Consider the following 13464-nt stretch of genomic DNA (forward strand, 5'->3'; position numbering starts at 1 on the left):
GTGCTTAAGACCCTGCCACCCAAGTGGGAGACCCAGATGAAGCTGTTAGCTTTGGCCTGGCACAGCCCCGGCTGTTGCAGCCATTTGGGGAGTGAATCAGCAGATGGAAGAACTCTGTCTCTCCCTATCTTTCAAATAAATTATTCCTATAGTTAATTAGGTACTTCCTCATTGGAAATAATTCTGCTCAGAATATTTAAATTTTGACCACACCCATAGAAATAATTTAGCACTTATAAAATCTAGAAGGATTTTATGGCACTTTATAATGATTGGTTAATTAAACAGTCACTGGTAGCAGGAGATAAGGAGATGGATAAAGTAGACAAGGTCTCTGGTCTCAGGGAACTTACATTCTTACAGGGACTTGTGACATTCTACATTTTTCTTGGAGAAGCAGCTTTTGCCTACACTGAGCAACCCAAACATTCAATGGCCAAAACACCAGCCAAGAAACTACACAGGAGTAGCTTTCAATATCCTTCATCCAAGTTACTGTGCTATTTTGTAGTCTGAATTTTTTTAAATGGGGAATTTCAAACATGCATCAAAGTAAAGAGTAACACACGATCAACCCAAAGCCCCCCCCCCCCTTTTTTTTTTTTTTGGACAGGCAGAGTGGACAGCGAGAGAGAGAGAGACAGAGAGAAAGGTCTTCCTTTGCCATTGGTTCACCCTCCAATGGCCGCCGCGGCCAGTGCGCTGTGACCGGCGCACCGCGCTGATCCGATGGCAGGAGCCAGGTGCTTCTCCTGGTCTCCCATGGGGTGCAGGGCCCAAGGACTTGGGCCATCCTCCACTGCACTCCCTGGCCACAGCAGAGAGCTGGCCTGGAAGAGGGGCAACCGGGACAGAGTCTGGCGCCCCAACTGGAACTAGAACCCGGTGTGCCAGCGCCGCAAGGTGGAGGATTAGCCTAGTGAGCCGCGGGGCCGGCCTGAGTATCACCTTCTAAAAGATAAGAATAAACAAAACTAAACTACCATGCCATCATCGCACCTAAGAAGTGAACAATTCCTTAATCAAATATCTATTCTGGCCATTGTTTTTATTCAAGGATTTTGTTTACTGACGGATTGTTATGTTGAATTGGTTTGTTTTCATCACTATGAAAAACAGTATAAGTGGTCTGAAGATAGATATTAATTATACTGAAAACGCCAGCTCTTAAGCACATTCACCAGCAAATGTTTAATCTGCAGCTACAAAGAGCCAGATTCTATTCTAGGAATAGGAGATAAGAGATGAACAAGATTAAGGCCCAGAAGTTTCCAGTGTCAGAGGGGGAGGTGGCACAAGGGGTGGGAAGCCCTCTGTTCCACACACAGCTCTGGGACAATACTAGCCATGTAACTGTGAGCAAGTCAGTTAAGTCCAGAGCTTCAGCTCTCTAATCTGTAAAATAGATCTAATCTCTTTGCTTTGCCTGTCTCACAATGTTATTGTAAGGATCAGATAAAATCTGTGTGCAAATTCTTTGAAAACATTTTTCAAGTATAGAAATTAATACAATAGGGGCTGGCGCTGTATTGAGGCAGGTTAAAGCCCTGGCATGCAGCACCGGCAACCCTTATGGGCGCCAGTTAGAGTCCTGGCTGCTCCTCTTCTGATCCAGCTCTCTGCTATGGCCTGGGAAGGCCGTGGAAAATGGCCCAAGTCTTGGGCCCCTGCACCCACCTGGGAGACCCGGAAGAACCTCCTGGCTCCGGGCTTTGGATCCGCCCAGCTCAGGCCGTTGTGGCCATTTGGAGAGTGAACAAACGGATAAAAGACCTTTCTTTCTCTCTGACTCTATCTCTCTCTGTAACGCTTTCAAATAAATAAGAAATCTTTAAAAAAAAAAAAGAAGAAGAAATTAATATAATAGGGTACAGGTGTTCTGGTGCAGGTTAAGCCTGCATCCCATATCAAAGTTCTGATTCAGCTCCCTGCTAACATGCCTAGAAAAGCAGTGAATGACAGCCCAAGTACTTGGGTCTCTGCTACCCACATGGGAGACACAGATGGAGTTCTAGGCTCCCAGCTTCAGCCTAGACCAGCCCTGGCCATTGTAGCCATTTCCGGGAGTGAACCAGTGGATGGAAGAGTTTCTCTCTGCAACTCTACCTTTCAAGTAAATAAATAAAATCTTAAAAAAAAAAAAAAAGGACATTACTACAATAAACCAGTCTTCAGGGGTAGCCATTTGGCCTAGCAGTTTACAGTTGCTGGTTATGACACTCACATCCCACACTGAAGTACCTGGATTCAGTTCCAGGCTTTGGCTTCTAATCCAGCTTCCTGCTAATGCAGACTGGGAGGTAAAAGCGATGGCTCAGGTAGTTGGGTACCTGTCACCCATGTAGAAGACCTGGGTTGACGTCCCAGCTCCTGCTTCTACCTAGCTCAGACCCAGCCATTGCAAAGGTTTAGGAATGAACATGTATTTCCCTCAAATAAGTCTTCAGAAGCTTAAAAATACTATTTTTTTTTTCACAGTATAACGAACTACTCTCAAACAATACAACTGAGACTGCCACTTTAAAGACTCTGAAATCTCTGAAGATCGGGATTTCATTTTTATAAACTTACTCAATGATCTCTGCAAATTTTCCCATTCTTTTTCTCCACTTAAATTCACCACAAAGTAATGCCAGACTCGCAGCAATCCTACTGACTTCTAGCAGTCATTCACATGAAATACATCTCTTGGGGTCCTTATGATATGGGTAGAATCCCTGACAATTCCCTGTGACCTTGTGCAAAAAAAAAATCAGAGAAATGAAGTGACTAACTCAGCCTGCCCTAAGTGAATATTCTGAAATATACTTTTAGTTTCCAATGTCAAGAAACACATTCTCATACTTTTGAAAGTCCGGAAGGAAACCAATCTTCCTCCTTCTTGCCCAAATTATCCCATTAGAAATTAGTTCAGATACTTGGCACTCACCCAGCTGGTCTGCCAACGGGGAGCAAACAGGAAGTGGGAGATTCTAGCTTAGCTGGACCACAGCCAGGTCTTCATAAAGAACTGCCTATCTCTTTGGCGTTCATGTGAAAACTCTTTCAAACGAGAGCATAAATCTTGAACTTTGGAAATACTTCAACTCTGGCTCGTTCCGTGGCTCTATAGATGTAGGGCCCGTACAGTCAGGTAGCTGGGGCCCACGCCCTCGGCTTTCATAACTGGTATTATAAGTTCATGTCACTGACTCACCTTAGCTTGGCACAAGTCAGCTTTTCCTCTACGTCGGTTTTTTCTTCTTCTTTTTTTTTTTTTAGCCTCAAAAAAAATCCTTTTAATTAAGCAGACCTGGGACTGCGAGCTTTGATTACTGTCCTATCCGGGCTTTTAGTGTGATATGAAAGCTAGGTGTTTGACAAAAGAGATAAACAGTGCTTTTCCAATACCGAAGTTCCCTAAGGTCTCTGGACGCGGGTCTCAGAAAGGGGACGATGTGATGAGGGGGATGTGTGGGGAGCGTCTTCATCCTGCTCTTCCAGCCCCCCGTCTGCCTCGCACTCCATGTCCCCAACACACTGTCATCGCCCCCTAAGGAGTTACTCCTCTGCCTAGGCCCTCTTTGTACTGGGAGATCCCGACCTCCCGTCGGTACAAGCCAGGCGTTCTGAGCCACGGCCCCTCCATCCCGCCGGCGGCATCGGCTCCCTCGGTCCCTCCGAGCGCGAACGGCTCTCGTCTTGTCACTGAAAAGACTGGCTGCCCCTAGACACGGAAAAAGTCGCCCCTATTTGCAGGGTTCCTCCCCTGAACTTCCCCAAACCCATTCAGTGTGACGTGACCCCACTCCTAGGTAACCGCAGCAGCTTGCTTACCAGCTTCCCGCCCCCGGGGGGCGCCTGCCGGAGGCCAGTGCAAAGACCGTTCGCTGCCAGCTCTGCTGCTCTCCCTGCGGGCAGAATCTAACATGGCGGAGAGAGACAGGGCCTAGTCCCCTGTTTCCTCCGAGTTTCCGACAAGATGATTGGCTCTTACCCTTGTCCCTCAAAACGACCACCCCCCCATTGATTGGTTGAGACTGCCCTGGCGGGGGCGGGGAAGACACAACCTGACCCTCACAACAACAACAAACACCGGGGCCGAGGGGCGGAACTACGAATGCGCAGTCCGAGGCTGGGGCGGGTTACCCCTCCCCAAGCAAACTCCGCGTCCTCCGCCTTCCCTCAGGTCGCTGACCTTAGTGGACACGCGAGGCCTGACGGGAATTGTAGTCTTCCTGGAACTTACAGGTTCTTTAGCGTCCGCTCTTAAGATATAAACACCTAACAGCACTCCAGTCCATAGCTGTCGACGTGCATAACCGCGCGGATGGCTCCAGTCTTTCAACTACGTGTCGCGAGGATCGTGCCCGTTTCCAGAGTCGGGAGCTCTTCTCCATAAGACTACAGTTTCCAAGGAACACTGTGGCGAAGGCCTTTCGTTACGCAATGCATGCTGGAGATCGTAGTTTCTTTCCCCCGACAATCTTTTTATTTACCTAAACGGGGCACGTCCATTGCGGCGGAAAGGGTGAGGGGATGGGCTCTCTTCTTGCGACTGCTGTGAGCACTACCTTGCGCTCATATTCAGGCCTCAGGTAGTGATTCCAACCCTTGTCCAGCAATTACTGTGACGTAATAAGCTGTAACCAGAAGCGTAGAGGCGAGGGGGCGGCCACCTAATAGAAAACTCAGAAGTCTTTCTCCCGTCGCTTTCTAATTACGTCATGCGGGGGTGGGGTGGGGCAAGAGAGGATGGCCAATCCGGAGCTGGGAGGCTCCTGCTCCGCCCTTCCGCTGACGTCCTTTAATCTCGCAAGCTGAGAGGCTATAGCTCCGCGGGAGCGGCGGGTTTCCATGGCGACCGAAAGCGCGGGAATTACAGATAAATTGAAACTGAGACTGCGCGTCGTGAGTTTTCTGCGGCTTTCTGGACCGATTACAGTCGGGGGGCGGTTTCTCAGATAACTGGGCCCTAGGGCCCGGAAAGCCCGGACTCCGATCTGGTTAAAGGTGAGAGAGTCCCTAGGAAATGAAGAGGGAGCCAGGAGGTGGTCAGTTGAGAAACAAACAGCTGTGAGAAGAGTGGTCTCCCGAAGGAGAGCGAGATGGGCATTCCTCGGGCCGGAGGGTGTGGGGGTGAAATCTGAAGGGCCTACGGGCTGTGTGGCTCTGAGATGAATCCTGGGGAGGGGGGCAGTTTGAGTCACCAGGCGGGCACCGAGGATAAGGACAGGCCACGGTGTGTCCGAGGGAATCCGGGTGACCGGATGTGCAGGGGACACCTTGAGCGTAAGAATGCCAGAGGCAGGGACCTGGAAGAAGGCCCAGGATTGTCGGGGAAGAGGAGGAGACAGGATTTTGTGTGAGACAGAACCCTCTGGAATTGGATCCGTAGGCACTTTGGGGAGGGGACGGGAGAGATGTATGCTCCGGGTGCGTTGGTGCTGGAGCAGGTCTGTGGGACGCTCTGGGGAAAGGCAGGGGTGGCGAGTGTTCCTGGTGTAGGTTTTGCTGTGATTGGTGGCAGTGCCTTTGGTTTTAATCAAGAAAATGAAAAAGAAAGAAAAAAGCCAGCCTGGATGGCTGGAGAAAGCTGAGGCTGTCACCACTCACCCCATTGGAAACCTATATGTAAACTGTAGAGAATTCAAACCGTCTAATTACACAAGGCTTCGTGCAGAATTTTTTTTTTTTTTTTTTTTTTTTTTTTTTTTTTTGACAGGCAGAGTGGACAGTGAGAGAGAGAGACAGAGAGAAAGGTCTTCCTTTTGCCGTTGGTTCACCCTCCAATGGCCGCCGCGGCCGGCGCGCTGCGGCCGGCGCACCGCACCGATCCGATGGCAGGAGCCAGGAGCCAGGTGCTTTTCCTGGTCTCCCATGGGGTGCAGGGCCCAAGCACCTGGGCCATCCTCCACTGCACTCCCTGGCCACAGCAGAGGGCTGGCCTGGAAGAGGGGCAACCGGGACAGAATCCGGCGCCCCGACCGGGACTAGAACCCGGTGTGCCGGCGCCGCTAGGCGGAGGATTAGCCTAGTGAGCCGCGGCGCCGGCCCGTGCAGAATTTTAAAAAATAATGCCTTTTGTCATTAGCTCTATGGGTTGGTGTAATTCTAAAACTCCAAATTTCTCTTATTTTGAAATTATACTTAAAATTAAGTTGTCGTTTTTATACCCTTTTTAAGTGGTTTACTTATCCACGTGATTTTTAATTTATGTGTTAAAGTTCATTGGACAGAAAGAAATGGATTTGTCTGGAGTTCGTGTTGAAGAAGTACAAAATGTCCTTAATGCTATGCAGAAAATCTTAGAGTGTCCAATCTGGTAAGTCAACAGAAAAATATATTAATTTAGGATACTTCCTTTGATTATCACCAATGCAAATGAGTAGAACTGACTTTACATATAGGGAGACAAAATATGATCTGTTAGGATTAGGCTACTAACGTTGCTGCTTTTCTTAACTAAAGACCTTTAAAGACATAGAAAAGTACTCCTTTTCCTCCATTGTGCCTTTCTCACTCCCTCTGTACCCCCTCGATAGACATCCCTTGCGTTTCCTGGTGCACAGACTGTCTTGGTTGGTTCTGCATTGGGGCAGGAATCTAGTTTGAGTTAAGTGGTAAGTCTGGCTTCCAGCTCCAGAGTCAGCTTGACCACTTGGAGTGGATGGAGTTAATGAGGGCAAAATAAAGTCACAAATGATTGGCATCTGCGAAGAGATCAGATTTTTAGAGAACTTCTGACTAAAACTGCCCTGTACATTTTAAGAATACCGTAAATCATTAAAGTCTTCACTAAGTCTTACTGTTTGAGCCTTTTTCCTCTACATCTATAAAATGAAGAGGGGACTTGGCTATTCAAGTTGGCTTTTTAAAAATTGAGGTATGATTTGTACATGCAGTGAAATGCAGAGATCTTGGGGGCTTGGCGTTGTGGCCTACTGGGAAAAACCATTGCCTGCAAATGCCTGCATCCCATATCAGCACAGCTTCCAGTCCAGCTCCCTGCTAATGCGCCTGGGAAAGCAGTGGAAGATGGCCCAAGTACTTGGACCCTGCACCCAAGTTGGAGACCCAGATGAAGCTCCTGGCTTTGGCCTGGCCTAACTCCTGGCTGTTGTAGCCACTTGGGGAGTGAACTAGCAGATGGAAGATCTTTCTCTGTTTCTCCCTTTCTCTCTGTAACTCTGCCTTTCAAATAAATAAATCTAAAAAAAAAAAAAAAACTCAAAAAACAAACAACTGAAAGAGGACCATTGTGGCGTAGTGGTTAAAGCTGCTATCTGCCACACCAGCATCCCATATGGGTGCCAGTTCATGTCCCAGCTCTTCACTTCTGATCCAGCTCCCTGCTAATGGCCTAGAAAAAGCAGCAGAAGATGGCCCGAATTCTTTTGCCCCTGCTATTTACAAGGAGACCTGGAAGAAGCTCCTGACTCCTGACTTTGGCTTGGCCTAGCCCGTCATTGCAGCCATCTAAGGAGTGAACCAGTGGATAGAAGATCTCTGTCACTTTCTCTAACTCTGACTTTCAAATTAAAAAAAAAAAAAAGAGAGAGAGGAATGCAGAGATCTTTTGTCATTTCCTTTTTATTTATTTTTTAAATGATTTATTTATTTGAAAGGCAGAATTATAGAGAAAGGAAGAGACAGAGATTTTCCATCCACTGGTTCACTCCCCAAATGGCTTCAATGACCAGGGCTGGGCTAGGCCAAAGCTAGGAGCCTGCAGCTCCATCTGGGTCTCCCACATGCATGCAGGGGCCTAAGCACTTGCGCTGCCCTCTACTGCTTACCCAGGCATGTTAGCAGGGAGCTGAATTGAAACTGGAGCAGCCCAGACTAGAACCAGTGCCCATATGGGATATTAGCTTCCTGGCTTTGCAAGCTTAGGCTTAACCTATAAATGCAGGGATCTAAAGGATGCAAGTCAATGAGCTTTTTTTTTTTTTTTTTTTTTTTTTTACATTTATTATTTTCATCTACTTGAAAGGCAGAGTGATAGAAAGAGATCTTCCATCAACTAGTTCACTTCCCAAGTAGCCATGACAGTCAGGGCTAGTTCAGGCTGAAGCCAGGGGCCCGGACTCCATCTGGGTCTCCCATGTGGGTGGCAGAGGCCCAAGAACTTGAGCCACGCTCTGCGGCCTCCAGGATTCATTAGCAGGAGGCGGGATTGGAAATGCAGACAGGACTCTATCCCAGGCACTCTGATAGGGGCAGTGGGCATCCCATGCCTCTGTGTAACCTACTCTGCCACATCGCCTGTCCCAAGTCAAGGATTTTTGATCGCTAAGTAAATATGTGTCTGTAACCAAATCCCCAATCAAGATGTAAAATATTTCCATAACTCCAGAAAATTCCCAGGAGCCTTTAGCTTGTAGACCCTCCAGGACCCTTGGAGGCCTATGGAGAGGACTGTTTATCAGTATGATTAGTTTTTTGTGTAATTTTTGTACTTTTTAAAAATAATCATTTTTTATTTATTTGAAAGGCAGAGAAACTGAAAGATCTCCCATGTGCTGCTGATTCACTCCACAGAAGCCCACAGCAGCCAGGGCTGGGCCAGGCCAAAGCCAGGAGTCAAGAACTCTGTCTAGATCATCCACAGGTGGCAGGGACCCAACTACTTGAGCTTCACCTGCTGCCTCCTGGGGTGCACATTATCAGGAAGCTGAAATCTGGAGTGGAGCCAGGACTCCAAACCACGCATTCCCATGTGGGATGTGAACGTCCCAATTGAGAGCTTAACTGCTAGGCCAAGGCCTGTCCCTTCACTTTGTATTTTTTGTTTTATACATATTACAACATTATTCGGAGAAGGAACCTGAGGTACAACAAAGGTTAAGAACCACAAGCATTCGTTGGATGGTCTTTACAGTTTCTCTTAAATCTACAAAATAACTGTAAACCCGTACCTTCAGATCTCTGCTCTGGTCACTCAGACATGGCGGCTCTGACCTTGTGATGGCTCTCAGATAGTCTCTCTGGCTGTCACGTGTGCTCTTCTCTGCCTGGAATGTTTTTCTTCTGGTGATTGCATGGCTTGAAAATCCTGGTTGAATTACTGCATTTTAGAGGCATTTCCAGATGACCTTATTTAAAATGCAATTCATTCTTTATTGCCCTTTCCTGCTTTATTTTTCTCTGTAACACCTGTTAATATCTGACCTTCTAGACAATCTATTTATCCTTTTTAAAGTGCACTCCAGAGAGACATGTATTCCACAAGAGCAGAGGCTTTAGTTTGTTTATTTCTGTTTCCTTAGTAGTCAGAATTTTACCTGGGACATAGGAGCCACTCAGCACACTTTTGTTGAATGAATTGAATAATCAACTCAATTGGTTCTTTGATATTTAACTTTTTTTTTAAATATGGTGATGGTTAGGGGTGAGTAAATTCAGAAAGTAAATGGAAAAGTTGCTCCTTGTCCTCAGTAAAGGAGGGTAAGTTTCAAATAAATTTTCCTTTGTGCTTCATGAAAATTGTTTTTCATATTTGGAATCAAGTTAATAAGATAAAGGAAAATGCAGCTTATGTTTTCAGAGACAACCCCAGATGTATAGCTGTCTTCTCCCTTGCCCTTCGACATTTGTGACAAAAGCAGCAGCTAAGTGAGATGTACAGCCTCATCTGTGGGACGTCAGAGTCAGAGAAGTAGGAAACGACGTTGTGGGAAGGAACTGCTTTGAAGAAGCACAAGATTTACGCTTGATAATTCAAAAGAATGATCATGAAGTCCTCAATCATGTGGCATTTGGGCCCATTTATTTTCCATTGCCATGGGATTCAGTCATAAAAATGTAATGTTCTTTCTCGTTCTGGCAGAGCAAACCATCAATTAAAAAAATCATACATAAAAATTGAAGATGCAAGAATGAAAGTTAATGCTAAATTTTTATTTTCAGTCAACGATTGTGTTTTCCAGCTTCTTATAATTTTTTTCCTGTTTGCTGTTAGAAATAGACTACTCTGGGGCCGGCATTGTGCTGTAGTGGGTAAAACCTCCACCTGCGGGGCCAGTGCTATGGTGTAGCAGGTAAAGCCACCATCTTCAGTGTTGGTATCCTATATGGGTGCCGCTTAGAGTCCTGGCTGCTCCACTTCCTTTTTTTTTTTTTTTTTAAGATTTACTTATTTATTTGCAGGTCAGAGTTACACAGAGAGAGAAGGAGAGGCAGAGAGAGAGAGAGAGGTCTCCCATCCGCTGGTTCACTCCCCAGTTGGCTGCAACGGCTGGAGCTGTGCCAATCTGGAGCCAGGAGCTTCTTCTGGGTCTTCCACATGGGTGCAGGGGCCCAAAGACTTGGGCTATCTTCCACTGCTTTCCCAGGCCATAGCAGAGAGCTGGATCAGAAGTGGAACAGCCGGGACTAGAACCACCGCCCATATGGGATGCTGGCATTGCAGGCGGTGGCTTTACGCACTACGCCACAGCACTAGCCCCTGCTCTACTTCTGATCCAGCTCTGCTATGGCCTGGGAAAGCAGTAGAAGATGGCCTAAGGCCTTGGGCCCCTGCACCGGGGTGGGAGACCTGGAAGAAGCTCCTGGCTCCTAGCTTTGGATCAGCCCATCTCTGGCTGTTGCAGCTAATAGGGGAGTGAACCAGCAGATGGAAGACCTCTCTCTCTCTGCTTCTGCCTGTCTATAACTCTGTCTTTCAAATAAATAAAGTCTTTTTAAAAAGAAAAGAAACCTCTGTCTGCAACACCAGCATCTCATATGGGCGCCGTTTCAAGTCCTAGCTGCTCCGCTTCAGATCCAGCCCCATGCTGATTCACCTGGGAAAGCAGCAGAGCCCGGCCCACAAGGGAGACACGGAGAAAGCTCCTGGCTCCTGACTTTGGCCAGGCCCACCACTGGCCATTGTGGCCATCTGGGGAGTGAGCCAGCAGATGGAAGATCTCTCTCCCTTTCTGTCTCTTCCTCTCTCTCTGTAACTGACTTTCAAATAAATAAATCTTAAAAAAGAGGGGAAGTGGCTCATTCAACCTCAAAGCAGGGTCCAGGTGAGGGTGACATAAGCTTGATCCCTCAAGCCAAAAAAAAAAAAAAAAAAAAGTAAGACTCTTTAAACTAAAACTGTTCACTCTGGTCATTGTCCAACTTTAAATTGATTTATAAGGAAAAAATTCTAGGGTAGACATCATACCTACTTATCTTTCTCTCTCTCATTTTTTTCCAGCAGTGCCCAGGATGGTACAATTTGCAGCTTTGTTTTGTTTTGTTTAAAGATTTATTTTATTTATTTGAAAGAATTAGAGAGAGGGAGAAACAGAGAGAGCTTCCAACCTCTCATTCACTCCCCAGGTGGCTGCAATGGCTGGAGTTGGGCCAGGCTAAAGCCAGGAGCTTCTTCCAGGTCTCCCACTTTGGTGCAGGGGCCTAAGCACTTGGACCATCCTCCACTGCTTTCGTAGACACATTAGGAGAGAGCTGGCGTCGAAGTGGAGCAGCTGGGACTCGAACTGGCACCCATATGGCTGCTGGCATCACAGGCGGTGACTTTACTCACCGTGCCACAATGCTGGCTCCCCAATTTGCAGTTAACTCTTAAGTGATTTCTGATTGGAACTTGAAACAGTGTTACTTGTGGTTGCTATAGGGTGGTTTCTTAGCTTCCTTAAGCTAAGAATGTCTTGAATGAAAATTTCTTGTGCTGGCCTTTAAGTTTCTATTGGCAGTTATTTCCAATAATTGGTAGTTCTTTCTAACTTTTTACATATAATCATATAAGTTTTTTACATTCAGAAGAATTGCTAAAACGTTTTCCGGTGGGTAGTAATTTTTCAAGCCTAAACTGATTTCTTTTCCCATTACCCATGTTGGAAGCTCAATATGCAAATATGAAGTAGGCTTAATATCCTGCCAGATTTGAAAAGTGTTTAAATTTTCTTTCTTTTATTTATTTATTTTTTAATTTGAGAGGCAGAGTTAGAGACAGAGGGAAAGACAGACAGAAAGGTCCTCCATCCGCTGGTTCACTCCCCAAATGGCTATAATGGCTGGAGCTAGGTTGATCTGAAGCCAGGAGCCAGGAGTTTCTTCCAGGTCTCCCACATGGGTGCAGGGGCCCGAGGACTTGGGCCATCTTCCACTGCTTTCCCAGGCCATAAGCAGAGAGCTGGATTGGAAGAAGAGCAACCAGGACATGAACCAGCACCCATATGGGATGCCAGTGCCGCAGGCGGAGGCTTAGCCTACTACACCACAGTGTCAGCTCCTGAAAAGTGTTTAAAATATTTGAATCACTTTTACAGTAAACATTTACTCTCATCAGGACCTAGAAGAGCAACATTTTATTTTTTTCCTTTTCACTCCTATTCTGTCTGCAAGTTCTTCCTTCAGCAGTCATTACCTTTTCACATATTGGAGTTTTCATCTGTTCAGAGTTTGTGTTTACAATGTGTTTGTGTAGCTTGGATTATAATTACCATACTGAAATATAATTATTTCAGAACTGAGTCAGTGGTGAGAACGAAAGCCATCTGGCATCAGAACTACATCCAATTCTCTTACTGAGAATTTCCTTGATATCTATCTTATCCTAGAAATTGCGATTTAGGAACAAATCAGAGTTCTCTTTGCTAGGATTGATTTCCTTTTTTAAAGTTACATCGGTCCCAATAATAATACATTGATACAAGTCATCTCACATTGTGAAGCATTTTCCCCAGTAATGTTTAATATTATTCTCTTGGTAGCCTCAGGAGACTGGCAGAGTGGGTGAGTGACAGAAGGAAGCAGGGTCAAGTAGAGTGCTTGGCCTGAGGTTGCTCTGCTGATTGAAAAAAGAGAGGGAGAACTGGTGGTAGAAACTCAGCCTTTTGACTTAGTCCTGTGTTTTTCTTTTCATTGCCCTGTGCTGCGTCAGAAACCCCATGATTACAAGAGTTGTGTTACCAGGTCCTTTACAACAAGGCTATTGTCCCCAGCTTCTGAGATCCTTTTGCAACAAGTTAAACATCTGTTGAAAAGAACCACGTCCCTGTTAACACTACCAGGTTACTTGTGCTTTGATGTTCTGCCTAGATTTCACCACCAAACATCAGTTTCTAGAACTCTCTTGCAGCGTAAAGCTAAAGACTTAACATCATTCAGCTATGCTCCAATGTCATTCTCAGTGGGCCTTTCATGACCATCTTGTATACAAACACACACCCATGACACACAGGTAGCACTCCCTGTCCCCCTTATTTTCTTTTTAATATGTACTCCTGTGTCTGCTTATTTACTTCCTCTGTCAAGCTGTCTACCACAGCTAGAATATATGCTCCCTAAGGGTAGGTTTTGTTTTACCCATTGCCTTATTTCTATCTTTGGGAACAAGGCTTGTGTGAGTAGATGCCCAATACATACTTGTTATATTACTAAATCAGTCTCAAGAAGGCCTTGAGATTTTGTGGGTAGATGGGTAGGGATGGGAGTAAGTTTATTATTTTCTTAGTTTCCTTTAATGGGCATTGCACTGATTTTACA

General features: G+C 46.1%; 2 protein-coding genes across 14 annotated transcripts in view; one reads left to right on the forward strand and one right to left on the reverse strand.

Moving 5' to 3' along the window:
• NBR1 (NBR1 autophagy cargo receptor) overlaps nucleotides 1-4687 on the reverse strand; it is a 35528-nt gene extending 30841 nt beyond the window's left edge. For 4 of the 10 annotated variants that reach the window (XR_011383456.1, XR_519332.4, XM_008271547.4 and 1 more), the window contains exons 1-2: nucleotides 4229-4687; nucleotides 3817-3890 (exon numbers count right to left, since the gene is read on the reverse strand). The gene's annotated coding sequence lies outside the window, so the exon portion shown is untranslated. Of the gene's footprint in view, nucleotides 1-2571; nucleotides 2736-3196; nucleotides 3349-3816; nucleotides 3904-4177 lie in introns of those variants that run through there. The other 6 variants (XM_070060652.1, XM_008271540.4, XM_070060651.1 and 3 more) reach the window with 5 other exon arrangements.
• Nucleotides 4688-4838: 151 nt separating this feature from the next.
• BRCA1 (BRCA1 DNA repair associated) overlaps nucleotides 4839-13464 on the forward strand; it is a 71532-nt gene continuing 62906 nt past the window's right edge. For 3 of the 4 annotated variants that reach the window (XM_008271548.4, XM_008271549.4, XM_008271550.4), the window contains exons 1-2: nucleotides 4851-4992; nucleotides 6207-6304. In XM_008271548.4, the coding sequence (XP_008269770.2) occupies nucleotides 6225-6304 (80 nt within the window). In that variant the 5' untranslated portion in view covers nucleotides 4851-4992; nucleotides 6207-6224. Of the gene's footprint in view, nucleotides 4993-6206; nucleotides 6305-13464 lie in introns of all 4 variants that reach the window. The other variant, XM_017349213.3, reaches the window with a different exon arrangement.

This window comes from Oryctolagus cuniculus, chromosome 17 (genome assembly GCF_964237555.1).
Source record: "Oryctolagus cuniculus chromosome 17, mOryCun1.1, whole genome shotgun sequence".
NCBI classification, from domain to species: domain Eukaryota; kingdom Metazoa; phylum Chordata; class Mammalia; order Lagomorpha; family Leporidae; genus Oryctolagus; species Oryctolagus cuniculus.